The sequence below is a fragment of the Schistocerca piceifrons genome, chromosome 8, assembly GCF_021461385.2.
Source record: "Schistocerca piceifrons isolate TAMUIC-IGC-003096 chromosome 8, iqSchPice1.1, whole genome shotgun sequence".
Lineage (NCBI taxonomy): Eukaryota > Metazoa > Arthropoda > Insecta > Orthoptera > Acrididae > Schistocerca > Schistocerca piceifrons.
In genome coordinates this window covers 119,557,342-119,579,688 of record NC_060145.1, presented here as the reverse complement: position 1 = coordinate 119,579,688, position 22,347 = coordinate 119,557,342, and the positions used below count along the sequence as shown (strand labels likewise).

Genomic DNA, 22,347 nt, shown 5'->3' with positions numbered 1-22,347 from the left:
TCTTGTAATTTACACATTCTTTTAAAACTTGCAGTTTTTTTCCATCTGATTTCCACAACTCAAGTGTGTTAGTGCAATGTCCTTTATTCCAATCAGATATCAGGGTGTAAATGCAGATAAGGAAAAAAAAATCCCAGATTTTCCAGTTAAAAATACACTTTCTCCCCAGGTAAAAATACACATTTTCTGTGGTAAGTGGCAGTATACGATCCCTTGGAGCTGTAAAACTAAATAGTCCTTTGAATGGTAAATGTTTTATACACTGGTGTATGACTTCCCAGTACTTGATGAAACAAAACCCAGAAATAAAACAATGCATTTTGGAAAAATCTGTGATGCACAGCAACATGTACACTGATATTCTCGTATTTTGAAAGTATGAATATGAATTCCACCAAACACAGCATGTTAGTTTCTGAAGCATTGAAATCGAGACGCACTTTTGTCAGCTAATCTTAGCTCACATCACGTTATCTCACCAGCCAATGACAGCAGATATTCAGAGCATAGGACACGTGATGTAGTGAGCCAATAGCAACATCACTGTTAAGTAGTGCAACCACACAAATAGGAAATGTTATAGTGTAGCTACAAGAGAAGCTAAGCTTTCACATATATTACCTGTCTTTTTTTGCATGTGTTACTCTTTAAGATATATTAAAAACAAATACACCTTTAAAATTTTAAATAATTCCTGTCGTGTAGCCATAATTACGTTGGAAACCTTTCCACATGAACAACCTGAGGTCATATAACAGCTCTGCCAATGTACTTCCCCTATATAACCTGTGTACACAATACTACTGTCATCTGTTTATGTGTGTATCACAATCCCATGACTCTTTTTCACCTCAGTTTATTCTACAGATAAAAAAACCAAGCAGTGGGAACACTAATATCTCTCTCTCTCTCTCTCTCTCTCTCTCTCTCTCTCTCTCTCTCTCTCTCTCTCTCTCGCACACACGCGCACACACACGCGCACACACACACGCACACACACTTCATGCAATAAACAATATCCAAAACTGCATTGGTGAGATAAGCAGAAAAGTTCTTAATCTGATACATGAAGTTCTTCCCGCAAAAAATTTTACAATTGAGTTTTGATTGATTTACTTCTGTTCACTATGATCCTTACTTATCTTATTGCAAGGAATCTGGAATTGTTATGGGACTGAAAGTAACACGTGGGCCAACAAAGGAGAGAGAATGCAGAAACAGCTGGTGATTTAGAAACTATACCAAAAGCAGTGTCAGCGTAGGCCCAGGTCCATCTTACTATGCTTGAGTCATTAGGTAGAAAATTTATCACCATAATCATTTTACTTGTTCAGTATTGTGAAAATAATGTAGCTATTCACCATATAGTAGGAGATGTGAGTCGCAGACAGACACAAGAAAATGACTGCTGAACAAGAAAGCGTTCAGCCAAAAGGCTGTCTTCTGAAATAGACAATACACACACACACACACACACACACACACACACACACACACACACAATGACCACTGCCTCTGGCCACTGAGGCCAGACTGTGAACAACTGTGAATGATGGGAGAAGCAATGTGGGTGATTAGGAGACTGTGATGCAGAGGGGGAGGGATATCAGGGGAGGGGGGAAGATGGTAAAATGCTGCTTGTGGGACTACAGAGGAATGTAGTGAGGTGAGGGTAGGGCAGCTAGGTGCAGTCGGGAGGGTGGATGGTGAGCAGGAAGGGAGAGAGAGAGATGCTGTATCCAGGAAGTGTGGAACAAAGAAGACTGGAGACATAAGTGGAAAAACAAGTTTAATCTCCCAACTGAAGTTCACACAAGATCTGAACACACATACTGCCAAACGGAATTGTACACTGAGTCCTTGACACAGTCGTACAACACTGTCACGTCAAGTCTGTATGTGTGTGTAGTTACAAGCAGTGAGTCCAAACACTTCTGGAGACTGCAGTCTGATGTCTCAGTGCCATCCGCAGAGGTGCATTTGTTTTTAACTAGCCCGGGCCTGCAGGAGTACACAGGCTACCGGTGAGCCTGCAGTGGCATGGTATGGCATAGCATGATTGGCTTGTAGTCGGTAGGTTGCTAAATTCTGTATGTATGCCAGGTGGCATTGCTGGGATTGCCATAGAAGCGGCCTAGTGGTGGTCATGCCTGCACTGTTAAGCAGCGGTGGTGCTGCCACCTATTGCCTGTGAGCTGAACTCCATATGATTCCTGGCCCCAAAACGCTGTGGTGTGGTCATTGGTGATACTGCAGGAGAAGTAAAAAAACTGTAGGTGTGTTGGTGGAATAAAAGGCTGTGTAGTGCTGGAGTAGGAACAGGGAAGCTGATTGTGAGTGAAGGACAGTGACTAACAGAGGATGAGGCCAGAGAGTTACGGTAATGTAGTATATATCACAGGGAGAGTTCTTGCCTGCGCAGTTCAGAAAAGCTGTTGTTAATAGGAAGGATCCAGTTGGCACATGTGAAGCAATCATTGTGTTGGACAGCGTTTCCAGAAGCTAGGTGGTCCAGCTGTTTCTTGGCTGTAGTTTGTCGGTGGCCACTCATGCAGAGAGCTAGCTGGTTGGTTGTCGCACCCATGTCGAATGCAGCATAGTGATTGCAGTTTAGCTTGTAGATAACATTACTGCTTTCACAGATAGCCCTGCCTTTGACAGGATAAGTGATGCTTGTGCTTGGATTGGAGGTGGTGTTGGTGAGAGGATGTATGAGACAGGTCTTGCATCTAGATGAGTTACAGGGATTTGAGCCATGAGGTGGGGGGGGGGGGGGTGTAAAGGGTTTGGAGTAGGGGTGGACAAGAATATTGTGTAGGTTCAGTGGAGTATCACTGTGGGAGGGGTGGAACGGTAGGTGTGACATTCCTCATTTCAGGACATGACGAGAGATTGTCAAAACACTGGCAGAGAATGTGATTCAGTTGCTCCAGTCATTAGGCAAATGTTTTTTTGTGGCCAGACAGTGAGAGTCTTGTAGGCAATAGAAATATGTTTCTATATAGGGTTGGGAGGGTAGATATGGTCTGCGAAGGCCTCAGTAAGAACCTTTGTGTATTTTGTGGAGGACTGCTTGTCACTACAGCGACGGCCGAGGGTGGCTAGGCTGTATGGAAGGGACTTCTTGGCATTGAATGGATGACAGCTGTAAAACTGGAGAAACTGTACTGTGCTGCCTTTGGTTTGTAGGTTTGATATGGACAGAGGTACTGATGTAGCCATCTTTCAGGTGGAGGTCAACATCAAGGAAGGTGGCTTGTTGGATTGAGGAGGGCCATGGGGGAGGAACTGTTGAGATTGTGGAAGAATGTGGATAGGATGTCCTCACCCTCAGTCCAGATCATGAAGATGTCATCAGTGAATCTGAACCAGGCAAGAGGTTGGTATCCTTGGTGGTGAGGAAGCATTCCTCTAGGTGATCCATGAATAGGATGGTGTCTTGCAAGTGCACAGTGTCATACCATGGATTTGTTTGTAGGCAGTGCCTTCAAAGGTGAAGTAGTTGTGGGTGAGGATCTAGTTGACAGTGTTGGCCAGAATGGAGCTTATAGATTAGGAGTCCATTGGACATTGGGAAGGATAGTGTTAAATACCAGCAAAGTCATGAACATTAGGGATGTTAATGAAAAGGGAGGTGCCATCAGTACTCATGAGCAGAGCACCGTGTGGTATAGGAACATCAACTGTCTTTTATGTAGGAGGGTAGGTTGCAAGTAATATGCTGAAGATGTTAGTGTATGAGAGCAGAGATACTTTCAGTGGAGGCACAGTAACCAGCCACAATAGGGCATCCTGGATAGTTGGGTTTATGGACTTCAGGAAGCATGTAGAAGGTGGAAATGTAGAAATGAGGAGAGAGGCAAAAACAGGAAAGAGGTTCTGGAATGGGCTTAGGGATTTGAGGAGAGACTAGAGATCCTTTGGATGTGTGGAATTATATCACTGAGTCAGGATTTGTAGGTGGACGAATCTGACCTTGGAAAGTCCTTCTGCCAGATAATGCTTTCAGTTCAAAAAAACAGTGGTGAAGCATTTGTCAGCAGGTAGGATCTGAAGGTCGGGATCAGTTTTTAGGTGATGGGTTGCAGTTATTTCTGCAGATGTAAGGTTAGCATGCATGTTGAGCGATTTGGGAAATGATGGTGAGGCAAGGTTCAAGGTTAAGAAGTTCTGGAATGTTAAGAGGGGGTAATTTGTGGGCAGGGGGAATGGATCTCGGTTGGATGGAGGAGTGAACTGAGTCAGGCAGAGTTCAATATTGGTTTTGTGTTGAGTCTGATTGGTAGGGTTGGCGGCAAAAATGTATTCCCACTGTGGGGCCTGGTAGAAGGAGAGAAGGTGTTTAACAGGTCAAGCATGATTAAATTTGGAAGTGAAACAGAAGATAAGGCCTTTGGAAAGGGCTGATACCTCTGTGGGACTAAAGCTATTGGCAGAAAGGTTTGTGACTGTGTTTAGGATCTGTTTAGGTTTTGGATTGTTTATGGTGGTGGGAGGGAGCTAGAGGGTGTGGTAAATGTAGTAGGTCTGTGAGGCAGGATTTGTCAGCTATTAGGGATTATAGGGAAGGTTTGAAGACTGTTGTAGAGGTGGTGGACAGTGGTAGTCATAGACAGTAATAGGAGATGAGCAGGCTGGAGAAATTTTTGAGGTGGAATGGTGTGTGCACTCCAGTTCATGGGCCAGTAGTGAAACGTGAAAACAAACAGAAATAAATGTGAAAACACAATGAGGTAAAAATAAAAATAAATAAAAAAGACAATAATGTAGGTTACAAGTCAGTGGCTGGAAATGTATGAAGGAGGTAGCAGCAGATGTGACTGGATTAGGTGAGGTTAGCAAGTGCGAACTGGAATAAGAGAGGAGAAAGAATGGGGAGGGGTTTGGAAGGATGAAGTACAAGTTTGTGTAGCACAGGAAGGTATGGAAAATAACTTGTGAAAATACACAGTAGTGAAGCAGGAAGAGTGATGAATTGAAGGTCTAGGTTAATGATATCATTGGGTGTATCATAGGACATAAGATGCTGCACCAACAATCAGCACAGTCACGTAATTGTGTGTGTGTGTGTGTGTGTGTGTGTGTGTGTGTGTGTGTGAAAAGAGAAAGGAAAGGATGGACACTGAATAAAGCAATGTGTTAGAAAATAGTAACAAAGGAAAACAGCACTGGGGTACTGGATGAAGATAAAGCCAATAGACAAAATCAAACAATGGAAAAGCCAGGATGGAATAATGACAATATTATGAAAAGGATAGATTGCTGCCCGCCATATAATTGAGACGTTGAATCGACAGGCGCAACAAAAAGAGTGCTAAACAAGTAAGGTTTCAGCCAAAAGGCCTTCTTCTAAAGTAGATGAACACACACACACACGCGCACACACTGTCTAGCCTCCAAGGATGGACTGGGACTGAGAGCAACTGTACATGATGGGAAAAGCAGTATGGGTAGTGGGGGTAAGGAGGAGACTAGGGTGGAGAGAGATGCGAGGGTAGGGGTGGGGGACGGTAAAGTGTTGCTTGTGGGAACATACGAGGAAAAGGTGGGGAGAGGGTAGGGCAGCTAGGAACAGTTGGAAGTCAAGACAGTAGGCGTAGGGAGGAAAACGGGGGGAGGGGGAGAAAAATAGATTGTTTGTAGGTCGGTTGAATCCTCTCCACTGAGAGAACCTCTGCTCTTATAGACTAATTCTTTCATCCTATTATCCACGACCTACCCACCTATATAAAAGACACCAACTTGCTCCTCCACTGACACTCTACAGTTCTGTTCCTTTACCACATGGTGCCCTACTCGTCACTATTGATGTCACCTTCGTTTACACTAACATTCCTAATGTCCATGGCATTGCCACTACTGAACACTGCCCTTCCCAATGCCTAATGGATTCCCAACCTACAACCTTCTTCCTGGTCAACATGACCAACTGTATCCTCACCCACAACTACTTCACCTTTGAAGGCATCACCAGCAAATCCATGGTTTGACAATGGGCAACCGTAAGACACCATCCTATGCCAACCTATTTGTGGGCCACTGAGAAGAATCCTTCCTAACCATCCCGAATGTCAAATCCCTCACCAGGTTCAGATTCACTGGTGACATCTTTGTGATCTGGATTGTGAGAACACCTTATCCACATTTATGCAGAACCTCAATGCCTCCCCCCATTCTTCGCTTAACCTGGTCCTCCTCAACCCAAAAAGCCATTTTCCTTTATGTTGACCTCTACCTGAAAGATGGTTACATCAGTACCTCCATCCATGTCAAACCTACCAACCACCAGCAATACAGCACCTCCACTTCAACAGTTGCCATCTATTCCATACCAAGTAGTCACTTTCATACAGCCTAGCCACCATAGCCGTCACATGTAGTGATGAGCAGTTCCTCTCAAAAAGTACCAAGGTTCTCACTGAGCCCTTTACAGACAGTATTTACCCTCCCAACCTTATACAGAAACAGATCTGCCATACCTTCGCTATCCAGTCACCCACTACCTCCAAGAATCCCACCATCTGGCCACAAAGCAGCATACACCTCACGACTTTGTACCACCCAGCACTGGAGCAACTGAATCACATTTTCTGCCACTGTTTCAACTACCTCTCATCATGTTCTGAAATGAGGAATATGTTACCTACTATCCCTCTCACCCTTCCCACAGTGCTGTTCTACCACCCACCAAACCAACACAACATCCTTGTCTGTCCCTACTCCACCTCTGATCCCAACACCTTGTCCCTTGCCTCATGGCTCATATCACTGTAATAGACCTAGATGCAAGACCTGTCCCATACATCCTCCCACCAACACCACTTCCACTTCAGTCACAAGCATCACTTACCCCTTCGAAGGCAGGGCTATCAGTGAAATCAGTAACGTGATCTACAACTTGTACAGCCACTGTGCTGCATTCTACTGGGCTTGACAATCAGCAAAGCTGTCTGTGTGCATGAGTGGCCACTGACAAACTGTAGCCAAGAACCGACTGGACCAACCAGTTGCTGAGCACGCTCCCCAACACAATGTTCTTCACTTCAGTGACTGCTTCACAGCCTGTGCCATTTTTGTCCTTCCTTCCAATACCAGCTTATCTGAATTGCAGAGGTTGGAACTCGCCCTGTTATATATCCTACATTCCCATAATGCCCTGGCCTCAATTTTTGCTAGTCACTGTCCTTCCGTGTTCCAACTCCAGCACTACATAACCTTCTATTCCATCAGTGCACCTACAGTCGTTTTACTTCTCTCCTTTTCTGCCCCCCCCCCCCTTCCCCTCCCCCCCTGTCCACTGTCTATCCTTCCGACCGCACCTAACTGCCCTACCCTTTCTGCACCACATCCCGTGCGCAGTTGCTCACAGTCTGGTCTCAGTGACCAGATACAGTGGTTGTGTGTGTGTGTGTGTGTGTGTGTGTGTGTGTGTGTGTGTATTTTTCAGAAGGTAGCCTTTTGGCCGAAACCAACTTGTTTAGCAATCTTTTTGTTGTGCCTGTCTACTACTCAGCATCTCTACTATATGGTGAATAGCAATCTATCCTCTTTGTAATACTGTCATTATCCTGTCTTTGATTTTTCATTGTTTCATTTGACTTTCTCACTTGATTGTGTCCGTAGGTGATAGACATTTAGACTGTCTGTTAAAAAAATTAAATTTTGCTACCAAATACGGTGTATTTAAATTAAAATTGTCATATGGGCAATTAAGTATACCGGTTTTAATGATTCAGAGACCTTTTTCTTACAGGCTGATACATTTAAATACTAAGACTAACAAGACAGTGTACAAGGTGTGTAAAATTATTTTGTAGGATAGAAACCATCAGTGGGAAATAGCATTACTGTTTCTTGTGTTCAGCTTGCAACAATTGACAATACCTCTGCCTAACCAATTGTGAGTGATATAAAAGTGCTCGGAAGGAAGTATCTTGTAATGCGCTTTTTTATCTTGAACTCATTGCTTATGGCCGGCTTGCTTACATGGGCAATCAAAGTGATCTGTTTTGCTTAAGTTTTTCTTTGAAATTCAAAAACAGATTGTTGCTAGAACAGTGTGAAGTACATCTGCAGCATGTATTTTAATTAGATTTTATTTGTAATTATATCTGCTACCACTTGCTATGCAAAAACATATCTTTCACCATGTTAGTTTTGTATTGTTGTCTTAAAGATACATTCACTTGTAGAAATCTATGTAATTTATCTTCTGTCATTAAAGACATGTAATGCTGGGCATTTGATAGCCAAGCTCCATAATGGCTACAGTATCTGAGAATTCAACATGCAGCATCCATTAAAAAAAAAAGGCACTCTAAATAACTCTTAGGTTGCCATTATCTGACTGGTTGTAATCACAAACTGTCTCCTAGCAGAGGGGTTCTAGCACTTCATACAAATGAATGTATCTATCACTTGCAACCAATTTAGTGAAAGTCAACAATTATAAATTGTAGGGCATATCAAAATTAAAACCATTCAAAAAGATTTCTGTACCTACTAAGTTAAATTTTATTCGAGAATGAGATTTTTGCTTTGCAGCAGAGTGTGGGCTGATATGAAACTTCCTGGCAGATTAAAACTGTGTGCCAGACCGCGACTCGAACTCGGGATCTTTGTCTTTCGTGAGCAAGTGCTCTACCAAGTTCGCAGAAGAGCTTCTGTGAAGTTTGGAAGGCAGGAGATGAAGTACTGGCAGAATTGAAGCTGTGGGGATGGGTTGTGAGTCACGCTTGGGTAGCTTAGTTGGTAGAGCACTTGCCCGCGTAAGGAATAGGTCCCTTGTTCGAGTCTTGGTCCGGCACACAGTTTTAATCTGCCACGAAGTTTCAAAATTTAATTTGGTCTCTCATCATGAGGTTGCATGTAAAATATTTACAAAATTTTTTTCATTTATTAATTATGTAATAACTTATTTGCTAAACACGATAATGCCCTTGAAGTCTTTGAATATTGACCATTCAGGTATAATAAAAATCCGCCTATCATATGAGTCTCATGTTGAGGGTACAAAATCACCAGCTTGCCTCATCTTAAAAGGCTAAACACTTACTAACATTGTAGGCTTTCCCTTTTTTTTTTAAGTTTAGGTGCACTAAATTGTATTGATGAGCAGATGTAATACAGTTTGCAGAATAAAGGAGAGGAAAAATTTTTTTGCTTTTGGGTACTTCTGACATTAGTCTTCAAGAGAGAAATGTTACAAACTGCACATTGGTAATCATATCACGTGTTCATATAATTACTGGCCAAAGAGTTTTACTGTACATACTAACGATTGTTTTTTGGTAGGGGGACTGTGCGATGAATAAAGTTGAAACTCATGTTGGATTAGCTTTTCCTAGATAGAACTTTTATTTACTGCATGTTGCTCAATGTGTTGACTTTAAGAGCGGTGGCAAGCTGTGAGAATTTGTAGCAGTACAGCTTCCCAATTCCCAGCAATAATATGGAACTTAAGCAACATGTGAACCAATACCATATTAAAGGAGACATCTGTTGATGACAATAATAATAAAAGTAGGATTGTTAAATTGCTTTTCATATTGAAAGTGTTAAGTCTCGTTCATAACATGTTCCTATAACTGCATTTTTCTAGAAATGGTACTTCTTATTACATTATGAGATTCCAGACATAACATTTTCGTTATTTGTTTAGAAGGTTCCACAATGGATGTCGAGGATTGTTTCTCCAGATATGTCAGATGCTGTGTTGTTTGTTGACACTGGTGTAGTTCCATTATTAGAAGAAAACAGCAACAAAAATGGTAGATGCACCAACATTCATGAGCTTGCACTTCTGGCTGCAGTGACCAGCATTTGGGAGAAAGTAAGTAACTTTTAGTAGCAGTAGTAGTAGTAGTTGTTGTTGTTGTTGTTGTTGTTGTTGTTGTTGTTCTTAGTGTCATTGCTGTCAACACTGCAAAAGTTAATTTCTTAATTGTCCTAGAGTTTTTTTTTTTTTTTTTTTTATGAAATGCGACACTGTATCAGAGATCATAAGAAATGGCATTTAGTAAACTTATATTTTGACCAGTGTCTGGCTGTCGTATGACGAAATTTTCTCCAGAATTACTGTTTTAATGTAGTCACCTACAGATTGACAGCGTACACCACATACTTCTGACATCAGTTTATAATGTTGCAATTTTATTGACATTAAGCGTAATTTCTTGATCCTTTAACCATCTCTCCATGGTGTCCGTGTGAAGCGGTCTGTCTCTCAGAACTTTTGATTGCGAAATAGGTGACCATTTTCGAAAGGATGCTAACTCAAAAAAACTATATTTGTATTTTCGTTCCCTGCATAGTAAAAATTGAAGTCAGTATAAAACTAATTTGTTTCATATGTTGCTGATATACTGTGGTGTGCAAAACTAAACAATGAAAGTAACTTTCACACGACATGTCACCACTAAGTAACATAGCTTGATGAAGCTTGGACCATCCATAGAAAGAACTGGTGCAGTATAGTAGAGAAGGTAACTGACAAAATATGCTGTGAGACAAATAGAAATGACACTTTCATTCAAGGACAGTATTTACATGCGAGTCACGACAATTCATTATGGTTCCTTGGGCGTTACAAAAGGCAAAACACAGTTTGTAAAAAGGTATGTGATCACCACGGATTGCAGTATATGCACTACAACATGTTCCCATGTTGGCCACAAGGTATGTAAAGAGTTCTTTGGTAGGGCTTTCCATTTCTCCATTTTTAGTTCACTGCAACGGGCAGGCTAGCCCATTCACTGAACAGCTTCTCGTTCCAAGAGCTGCTCCACCTGCACTGTTCAATGTGATCGCCCATTGTCATCCATAAAAATTAAGTCAGGGTAAAACGCACTCCAGAAAAGATGCACAGGGGAAGGAGTACAGTGTCAAATAATACTGGCTGGCGAGTGTTACCGTGTTCAAAGATTTGGATGTGAAGATACCCACGCAATGCCAAAGACAACAACATGTACCCACACAACAACACCAGGACTACCACAATGGTCATGTTCAATAATGTTCCTGGTGCATGAGGTGTCCCCGCCTCTCGCCACATGAGGGTACGCCCAGCAGTGATAGTTTTGGTGGTCCATGTGTAATGTTGAATGGGCGTATTAGCTTCCAAATCGTAAACACGGTACACCCTATGATCAACTTTATTGTGACACTGTACTACTTCCATGTGCATCATCTCAAGAGTACATTTGGGCCAGACTTCATTTTTATGGATGGCTCTGCACAACCACTTGGAACAGCACAGATGGAGCAGCTCTTGTATTTAGAAGATATTTGATAAATGGACTGGCCTGCCCATTCCCACAGCTTAAATCCTATTGAGCAAGGGTGGGATGAATTGGGGAGACGTATTGCAGCACATCAACAGGCACCAATGATCATTCAGCAGTTGTTGACCATGCTGGTGGAGGAATGGAATGCCCTACCACAAGCAGTCCTTACCAACATGGGAGCACATTGCAGAGCATGCATTGCCATCTGTGGTGACCACACACGTTATTAAGACCCACGTCCCACCATCTGCAATGTCCAGTGGACCGTCATGAACCGCACTGATTTCAGTGTAGTTGTTGTCTTTTGGATAATAGCATCATTGCTGGTCATTTCATTGCATATTTTGCTCAGTTACTTTTTGTACTGTACTGTATTGCAGCAGTCCTTTCTATGTATGGTCCAAGTTCCACCAAGCTGTTTTACTTGGCAGTGAAACGTGATGCAAAAGTTGCTTTTGTTCTTAAGTTGTGCACATCATTGTATTAATATCACATTTTCTACATTGCATTTTGCTCAGTGGAGATCACAAATATGTGGACATTCTCTTTCTCAGATATTTTACATAATACAGTTTGAAATCACTTGTCATTGCGAAAGCAGTAGGAGTTAAAGTGTCCACAGTTTTGTGATTCTACACAAGACATAAAAATCTAAGTGCATGCATGCTCAGGCATGTATGTATGACTGTGTGTGCCCACACAGTCCAGCATCGCACTCATCTTATTGCAGTTTGGCATTACCAGCCCTACTGTAAGGTTCTTGAGAGACCCTGCCTTGCGTTATAATTGAATGGCAGTTCACTAACGGGTGGTCATGATCAGCAGTAGCAGTCTACACCTTTCCCAACTTATCTTGTAATCTTCTAGGCATTTTCATTAGAATGTGTGTCTGTAGATTTTCCCACAGACGACAATTGCTGATGCATAGTAATTGTATACTTCTGTCCACAAATAGTTGTGTTTAAAATCTAACTGTAGTCGCTAACTTAAGCAGTTGTAATGGGTGTATTGTTTGCTGTAAAATGCCAATAAAGTTCATTAAAGAAAGACGTTTAGTAAATTAAATAGATCTAAGGTTCCAAGAATGAAATTTTTCACTCTACAGTGGAGTGTGCACTGATATGAAACTTCCTGGCAGATTAAAACTGTGTGCCGGACCAAGACTCAAACCCGGGACCTTTGCTGTGGCTAAGCCATGTCTCCGCAATATCCTTTCTTCCAGGAGTGCTAGTTTTGCATGGTTCGCAGGAGGGCTTCTGTGAAGTTTGGAAGGTAGGAGACAAGGTACTGGCGGATTTAAAGCTGTGAGGATGGGGCGTGAGTCGTGCTTTGGTAGCTCAGTTGGTAGAGCACTTGCCCGCGAAGGGCAAAGGTCTCGATTTCGAGTCTTGGTCCGGCACACAGTTTAATCTGCCAGGAAGTTTCAGATCTAAGGTTGGTTGTTTTTGCAGCTAATGTTATGTATGGGTGAATTGTGAGTATGGGTGAATTGTGTCAGAATGCTCAGTAAACCAACACCTGCCATTTGCTTTTTCATGTGTGTGTATCAGTCATGTGTGTTTGTAAATTTTATAAATAATGCCACATAATTAGCGATATGTTTCACTGGTTTTGCTTGGCCATAATTTACACAATAAAATTTTGTTACTGGTTACAGGGTGGTGTAGATACAAAAGATATTGGAATCATTGCACCATTCAGAGCACAAGTTAATTTGATAAGGAAAGCACTGCCTTCTCATGAGGTCAACACTGTTGATCAGTTTCAAGGACGTGACAAATCTGTTATACTTTTGTCATGTACACGTAGTAAGGTTAGTTGTTTCTATTCTCGGCTCTTATTTGGGAAAAGTTAGCTCCAGTATATTTTGCTGTAAACTTTAATTCATTATTATCTGTTAACAGAAATCAATTGCTAAAAACTCTGCCAAAGACAATGAGACAGCCAGTCTGAAGAAAGAAGAGGAGGATGAAATAAAGGTACAGCTGCAAGCTTGTAAGAATATACCAATGGAAACATACACATCTTTTTCAACAATTTAAATATGTAAAGGTTTCCATTAGAATTCAGAATATTATATTCAGGGTACAGATCTACATGTGACTTACTTCTGACACTCTAGTCTCTGGCATACATACTTATATTTAAAACCTGTAAATAACAAATAATAAAGTATAATGGAAGGAAACATTCCACGTGGGAAAAATTATATATAAAAACAAAGATGAGGTGACTTACCGAACAAAAGCGCTGGCAGGTCGATAGACACACAAACAAACACAAACACACACACACAAAATTCAAGCTTTCGCAACAAACTGTTGCCTCATCAGGAAAGAGGGAAGGAGAGGGGAAGACGAAAGGAAGTGGGTTTTAAGGGAGAGGGTAAGGAGTCATTCCAATCCCGGGAGCGGAAAGACTTACCTTAGGGGGAAAAAAGGACAGGTATACACTCGCACACATCTGCTTGTGTCTGTATGTGTGGATGGATATGTGCGTGTGTGCGAGTGTATACCTGTCCTTTTTTCCCCCTAAGGTAAGTCTTTCCGCTCCCGGGATTGGAATGACTCCTTACCCTCTCCCTTAAAACCCACTTCCTTTCGTCTTCCCCTCTCCTTCCCTCTTTCCTGATGAGGCAACAGTTTGTTGCGAAAGCTTGAATTTTGTGTGTATGTTTGTGTTTGTTTGTGTGTCTATCGACCTGCCAGCGCTTTTGTTCGGTAAGTCACCTCATCTTTGTTTTTATATACAAATAATAAAGTTATACATATGGACCAGTTCAGTCTGCATTAAAACAACTGAATTAGTTATATCAAACTATGTGGTAGTGAATGGGTGACAGCATTGAGAAAGACACAGGGTCATAAACTCCTGGAACTAAACATTTCCTCTCCCTGCAGTAAAAACATAACTGAAGATAGGTAACTGATTACATAGATAGATGCAACAGTTGAGAAAATGGCACTGGCTTTCAAATGTGGTATTATTCTTCTTGTAATCTAAGTATCCATTTCTGCAGCCTCTCTGGAGTTCTCTTGCCCTCAGCAAATTTCCTTCTCTCTCTCTCTCTCTCTCTCTCTCTCTCTCTCTCTCTCTCTCACACACACACACACACACACACACACACACACACACACACACACACGTGAAATCGGCAAGGCAAAGAAGGATCTGAATGACATTGGAAAGGAGGAACGGTTAGACATGTAGCTCTCAGTAGCAGTGGCCTAAAGAAAGCCATTGGTGCCAAGAGACAAAACTAAAGGAGGAGAGCCAGGAAGGGTGGGAGAAAGTTTGGCTGGTAACCAATCTGAGGTGTAGACAGCAGGGTAGTTGCTGCCTCACATCCTGGTACAAGTTGTGCCACCAGCTTGGGTGAAGACATGGCCTTTGTAGTGCTGTCAGGATGTTGACGGCAATACTTTCATATAGGTTGAGGGTCTACTGAGTCACCTTTAATGGAGTAAGAGGGAGAAAGTCTCCTAGGTTGCTTAGCACAGGCGATTCTGAAATGGGGACAATAAGTTCTGATTCATGGAACTTGAATAAGAGTGCAAAAGCTTAAGGATTCAGTTAAAAAAAAACTATTAATTTTCACAGTAATTTAACCTTATTCAGAAAGGTGTCTTACAGTGGCTGTACATCTTTGAAAACCAGTGAGTACACCCAGCCACTCTGTATGTTTTGCCTTTTCAGCAACTCACAGTTTCTTCATTCTTCTTCACCCTACCTTGATCTGCCGGAGATGATCGGTCTGCTTGCAATTCTTTCCTCCAATATGCAGTCAGATACTTTAACCACAACTGGAGACAAGTGCAAAACAGCACTTGTTCTCCCCTCTGTTCTGACAGACAGAAAATATCAAATACTACTTGTTGCTACTAGTCCATCCACAGACTTTGCAGAATCTTTACTGCAGCAAAGTGCCTTGAGGGTCGGCTGTGGAACTGCTCCCAATGACTACTAACTGTGACTGCTTTCTGGTAACAATTGCTTCTAACTTCATGGGCTGTTTGTGCTGTCTTCTTATATAGTGCCTCTCATAGTTTCACTTTCACTGGACTCTTCAGAAGGGCTTCTAAATATTGAAATTTTTCTAAAATAATCTGGATGTTTCGAATGTATTGCTCCTAATGGTTACTGTGTGGTGTTTGTAAGACCCTCTGGGATTGTAATTCTTGCCAGCAGATGTAGCATGGGCACTTTTCCACCTGGTTGTTATTGTCACTCATCTCATCTGGATGTCCCAGAAACTTTGATTCCTAGTGCCTCCGTTATACCATCCATTTGCTTTGTCTAACATTACACTTGCTTTCTTTTCCTAGCAGTGGTAACTGCTGTACTTGGATACAGTGCTTCACTGTAACTGCATCACTGTTGGAATAAGATGACTATATTCTTATGTGACCCATCCTTTGATTGAACAGGAAATGCCTGTGACTTAGCTGCTGTAGGAAGTGATGCATGGCTGTATGTATGACATAGGGCTTACCCCTTGTTTGTCCACAGAGAAATGGGTCATGGAGCATAGGATTTGGAGTAAAGGAAGCATAGGGATGGACAATAATATCGTCTTGAAAAATCTCATTCTGGAAACATCCCCCAGGCTGTGGCTAAGCCGTGTCTCCGCAATATCCTTTTTTCCAGAAGTGCTAGTTCTGCAAAGTTCGCAGAAGAGCTTCTGTGAAGTTTTGAAGGTGGGAGACGAGGTACTGGCAGAATTAAGGCAATGAGGATGCGTCATAATTTGTGCTTGGGTAACTCAGTTGGTAGAGCACTTGCCCATGAAAGGCAAAGGTCTCAAGTTAGAGTCTCAGTGCGGCACACAGTTTTAATCTGCCAGGAAGTTTCATATCAGTGTACACACCACTGCAGAGTGAAAATCTCATTCTGGAAACATTGTATGGGTTAATTGTGTAACGGAATACTAGCTTGAGGGATGAGTGTAGAATTTCGGTTAGGGTATCCTTCACGTCTCGGGGCACAACTAGATGCAGTCAAGGCCAGAGAAGTAGTGATAAAGGAGAGAAATAAAAAGACTAGGTGTGGTGGTGGAATGATGGCTGTGTAGGGCTGGAATGAGAACAGGGAAGGGACTGTATGGGTGACAACAGTGACTGTCGTCACCCAACCAACCTGGGAAGGGGCTTGTTCCAGCACTACACAGCTGTCATTCTACCACCACACCCAGTCTTTTTCTCTCTTTTTCTGCTACTTCTCCCCACCCTCCCCACCTCTCCCCTGCCCTCCATCTAACCTCCAGCACTGTCCGCCACACCCATCATACTAACCATCCCCCTCCCCACTCCAGCCTCCTCCTTATAACCACCCAATAGCCACTCTCATCATGCACTGGTGTGCTCGCAGTGTAGTTTCAGTTGTCTGCAGTCGTGTGTGAGTTGCATTTGCGTGAGTGCATGTGCTTGTGTGTCTACTGTTGACAAAGGCCTTAAATAGCCGAAAGCTATAATTTTGAGTCTTTTTGTTGTGCCTATCTGTGACTCAACATCTCTGCTATATGATGAGTAGAAACTCATACTGGGCTTCCCATGGAAATTTTGTGGAGTTTTTTTGTAGATTTGGTTTATAAACTGCAAACATTTATAGACTGGAATCTGGTTGGCCAACATCGTTTAGGAGGGGGTTGTGCAGTTGGTGTCAGACGTTGGTATAGACTGTAAGAGGATGCATAGCATCCACATTAATGAGTAAAGAGTCTGATTGTAGAGAGAAAGAATAGAGGGAGGGATAGGAGTGGAGATTTGGATGTAGGGATGGAGACTGTAGGTAATTGGTACATGCTTGTCAACCAAAGTAACCTATAAACATATAAATTAAACGGTCACTGGCAGCTTGTGCATGGAAATGTTTTTTAATGCAGTGGTTGATGGCTGCTGATAAAATACACCATTTACTTCGACTTATGTGATTTTCGGTGACAGAACTAGTTATATGAGCTATATATACTATTGGGCCAAGAAAAAGTGCAAATTATTTTTCATACTCTTATAACTTAGAAAGTAGTTGATACATTTGAAGAGTGAGTAAAGTTGTCGTAGACGGCATACTGCTTCATTTTATTTATAACAAGGTTTTGACTGCTGCCATCATTATTAAATAAGCCATTCAGTAGGGCTGAGTCCAGACTTAGGGAGTTAATTGAGAATGTGAACATGACATTTGAAGTAATTTGAATGGATGATAAACCATTGCTATTCCAGTACATCAAGACTAAAACTTGGACCTGAAAAGCTGTGTCAGTGTCATTATCAATCTTTTTCCTTTGTTAACATTTTGCACCATGAATTTTAGTCAGCGTCTAGCAACAACCAATAGGTTTTAAAGGAATGAAGGAGAATGTTCAAATTGAAAATAATTTTTTTAAAATTTTTTTACAGGATACTGCCATCCTTGATGACATACGTCGATTGACTGTTGCTGTGACGCGTGCTAAGCATAAGTTGGTAATGTTTGGTGATCGTGAGACTTTGCGACACCATAAACCATTTTTTCGAGCATTTGAACTTTTGGACAAGAAAGGACTGGTACTTTCTGTACATGATAATAGCAAAGAATTTTTATGGAAACCACTTGTAGAAAATGTATTCAGTGAACTTGGTGTCAAATCGAAACCTGTCACTATTAAATCTGTGAATGAAAATTGATAGTAACTTAATGAACGGAACTTTTGAAAATTCTTGTAGTTCACCACTTATCAAGATGCAAAACAAGTTCCCCTTCATTGCTTCATATTGTGTTTCAGTGCAGTTACTATAATTTTGAAACCTATGGATGGTTAGGTAATACTACACTGTTTTTTCCGCTGTCAATATTACAGTTAAAAAGTGGTGCCATACTATAAAAAGAAAGTGTGTAGACAACAATGACCTGAAAAATTTCACTTTTTACGTTGAAACAGCTGCATTACAAAACATACTTTTCTTTTTGTAATACGGCTAAGTTGTGTTTTTACTGTTTTGTTATCAAGCAGAATAGAACATTTAGTTCTCAAGATTTAATGAAAATCTTACCTTTAGTTCAATCAAGCAGAATAATCGTGGAATGTAAACATTTCTTGCACATGTTTCTGACACACAAATTGGGTATTTCCAGCTTCAGTAGGTAGCAAAAACTGTCATGTATTCTAGATTGCGTAAACTGAAACACCTGCTCTTGACATCTGAGGCCCAGATAAGCTAGTGTCTCATGTTTCACATTTGATCCTTAATTAATTTCACAAGTCAACCTAAAATCAGCCCCATTCGCTGCAGTGATTGTGACTCCAGTTCGTAATAATTTGAGTTACTTAACTGTAGTTAATTGCTGATTTTCTCCTGGGGTTTCCTTTGACAGAATGACATTCCAATAATGCATTGTTGAATCACTTGGTCTCAAAGTATGAAGTAAAACAATTAGTATGTGTTTCTGTCAGATATGAGAAATCTTTGTGGTAATATTATTTATATTGTAAAGTAATTTATCTATAATTTTTGTCTAGTATGGAATGAAGCATGCTGCTGTGTCAGTTTCATGTGCTTGCCAAATATTGACTTATTTATGAATGCCTTTAGCATTATTTATGTTGTCTGCAAAGGGATGAAATTATATAATTATATCTACATTTTCATTGTGAACATTACTTGGCAACAGGGTGTGCTATTGCACTGACATTTACCTATGAATGTATATTTTGTACAGATTTTTATATATTTTCATACACTGTTTGCACTTACATGTATTAATGTGAAAAGATTGCTATTTATATTTTTGCATTCTTCTTAAATAAATAAAATATTTCAAATGCTTGCTGTTGTAATTTACTTCTTATATTGTCACAGGTGAAGGGTTGTGTATGTAACCTCTCTCAACTAAAATATTTCTGTATATTTTTATACTGTCTGCTTTGAACTGTATCATTATGTTAAAGTAGTATTTAATGTTGAGACTAAGCCAATATTTCTGTAGTCTTCAAAGCTCACTTCTTTATGCATCCCACTCAAAATTCTAGATCTTCCATATCTTCATTTATTTCTTCAGTCATTTAGTCTGCAGTGTCATGATTTCCTTGTACTCCAAAATTCTTCACACAAATATTACTAGTGAGATACTGATTTGCCTGTTCTGATCCCATCACAGCAGGTTGAATGTGTTCTCATTAAACTGCTGGACCAAAATAAGAAATCATTCTATCGATTGGCGACTCCATGGAGTGCTGTGTATACAACGACCATATATGTTCAATTAAAAGGAAGGTCAGTGTTGGCCATAATATTGATGTTTTATTGATAGCAGAATCGATTTTCGATCACAAGGTGATAACCTTCAGTGCTGTACAAATTAAACTCGGACACTGGCATCAAGTTATCAATATCCAAAACTGAGAAGCGATCACAATAACTGATTTTATACTGTCTGCTTTGAACTGTATCATCGTGTTAAAGTAATATTTAATGTTGAGACTAAACCAGTATTTCTGTAGTCTTCAGAGCGTGCTTCTTTATACATCCCACTCAAAATCCTAGATCCTTATTGTGATTGCTTCTCAGTTTTGGTTATTGATAACTTGATACCAGTGTCTGAGTTTAATTTGTACAGCACTGAAGATGATCACCATGTGATCGAAAATCCATTCTGCTATCAGTAAAACATCAATATTACGGCCAATGCTGACCTTCCTTTTCTCTTCCTTTATGAAATGATTTCATGGTTGATACCTGTAGCCTATCTATATAAAATGACCAAGTCCCCTGCATTACTGGCACAAAAATTATGCTTTTCAAATATAATAAAAATACTTGTTACATGCATCTGGATATATCAATATATGCTGAAGACAAAAAGGGAAACACTCAGTACTCTTAAAAACTTTATAAAAACAGAGTATTTTCACAAACATCATTTCTTACAGGGTAAAATAAATTCTGGACTTGTTATAAATGTGCGTTTCTTGGAAACTGTAAGTAAGTAAAAAATTAAACAAGAAGTTCAATTCATCAGTATGTTGCCAAACTTGGCATTACACACAGATGTATGGCTTCACCTACAGAGGCTGTGCATGTGACTCCCCATGCATTCATGACAAGGTGAGTAGTTTTACCTGGCATATGGTGGTGCACTGTTTCCACATGTGACAAGCTATTAGGCCATATAACATGACACTCTTGCCCTGTTAACTGATTTGGCAGGGAATGCATTAACAGACTTGTCAGAATACTGAACTGTATGTTTGCCAGATTTTATGTATAATATTATGGCACATGTGTATCGTAGGATGAACAAAGAAGTGTAAACAAGGTGTCCATAATTCAGATGCTGTAAATGTGATCCATGTACAAGGATAGCAAAAGTAATCCACAAAACATTCACCTAATAACATTGGTATCCAGGTGCTGTAGAATCTTAGAACATAATCTGAGCTGAAACAGTGTGCTGTGTCAAACAAAATAATCTTGTGCATGTCAACCAGCATGGATTTTGGAAACATCAGACATTTGAAACTCAAGCTTTTCTCGCAAAATCCTGAAAGTCATAGATGAAGAGAGTCTGGACAAACGAAGTATTTCTTGCCTTCCAAGAAGCATTCAACTCGGTATCACACCAGTTTACAAAATTTGTGACTGGATTGAAATTTCTTTGTCAGGAGGATCCATTATATTATATTATTTTGTGTGGAAAGTAACTGGCAAATGTGGAAGTGATTTCAAGTATGCTGAACGGATGTGTGCTTCAACCCTTCGTGTGTTCTATGAACGGGGTGATAATACGATTTCCCTATAAGCTTCCATAGTGGTACTCAACTTGGAAATTTGTGCTTAACATGTTCTCAAAATGTGCTACATGTTGTTGTTGTTGTTATTGTTGTTGTGGTCTTCAGTCCTGAGACTGGTTTGATGCAGCTCTCCATGCTACTCTATCCTGTGCAGGCTTCTTCATCTTGCAGTACTTACTGCAACCTACATCCTTCTGAATCTGCTTAGTGTATTCATCTCTTGGTCTCCCTCTATGATTTTTACCCTCCACGCTGCCCTCCAATGCTAAATTTGTGATCCCTTGCTGCCTCAGAACATGTCCTACCAACCAGTCCCTTCTTCTAGTCAAATTGTGACACAAGCTCTAGTGGTACTCAACTTGGAAATATGTCCTTAACATTTTCTCAAAGTGTGCTACATACTGAAGTATATTATGCAGAACATTCATGTTGTTTAGAATGCTCAAATCAGGCTGAATTCAATGGATTGCAGCAAGGGAGTGGAATGGAGAACTGTACCATATTAACCTCAGGGCTGATTAAAGAATTAACAGTTATAAAGTTGTGCGAAGTTTGTAACAGCATGTAAGCTGTTTACTTGATTGCACTGTTTTAGTGGTTACCCCACACTGACATTGTTTTGTACAGGGCAAACTTTGACACAGTGACACCACAGCAGCATCACTAATTTAGTTGAGAACCCCACACTGTAGCAAAATTTGCTGCTGTGGTACTGTAACAAACTAACCATTCTCTCTCAAACTCAGAGATCAAATTGTACTCTCTAGTACAAGTAATGTATATCATCATTAAGCACTTTCATTTTCAATCTTTAGTAAATAATTGAAGCACAAACCAACTGATAGTCCTATCCTTTTCTTATGTCTTGCATCATGTAAGAACACAATTTTCCTTGCTCTGTAATAATAATAAGTTGAAATATGTCTCATTTCTAAGATAAGGTACCAATATCCTTTATTATTAATATGTGAAGTAACAATATTATGAAAAGGAAAGTTGAAACTTCCTGATAGATTAAGACTGTGTGCCGGACCGGAACTCAAACTCTGGAACTTTCGCAGGCAAATGCTCTACCAACTGAGCTACCCAAGCACGGTTCACGACCCATCCCCACAGTCTTGATTCTGCTAGTACTACTTCTTCCTATCTTCCAAACTTGGGTAGTGGCAGAATTAAAGCTGTGGGGACAGGTTGTGTGTCGTGCTTGGTTAGCTCAGCTGACAGAGTGCTTGCCCGTGAAATGCAAAGGTCCCGAGTTTGAGTCTCGGTCTGGCACACAGTTTTAATCAGCCA

The 22,347-nt window shown here is 40.7% G+C and overlaps 1 protein-coding gene across 3 annotated transcripts in view; it reads left to right on the top strand.

Moving 5' to 3' along the window:
• LOC124711903 (DNA replication ATP-dependent helicase/nuclease DNA2-like) overlaps positions 1–19,090 on the top strand; it is a 151,628-nt gene extending 132,538 nt beyond the window's left edge. For 2 of the 3 annotated variants that reach the window (XM_047242154.1, XM_047242152.1), the window contains 4 exons: positions 9,662–9,832; positions 12,943–13,098; positions 13,190–13,264; positions 17,684–19,090. In XM_047242154.1, coding sequence (XP_047098110.1) covers positions 9,662–9,832; positions 12,943–13,098; positions 13,190–13,264; positions 17,684–17,950 — 669 coding nt within the window. In that variant the 3' untranslated portion in view covers positions 17,951–19,090. The remainder of the gene's footprint in view (positions 1–9,661; positions 9,833–12,942; positions 13,099–13,189; positions 13,265–17,683) is intronic. The other variant, XM_047242153.1, reaches the window with a different exon arrangement.
• The last annotated feature ends 3,257 nt before the right edge of the window (positions 19,091–22,347 follow it).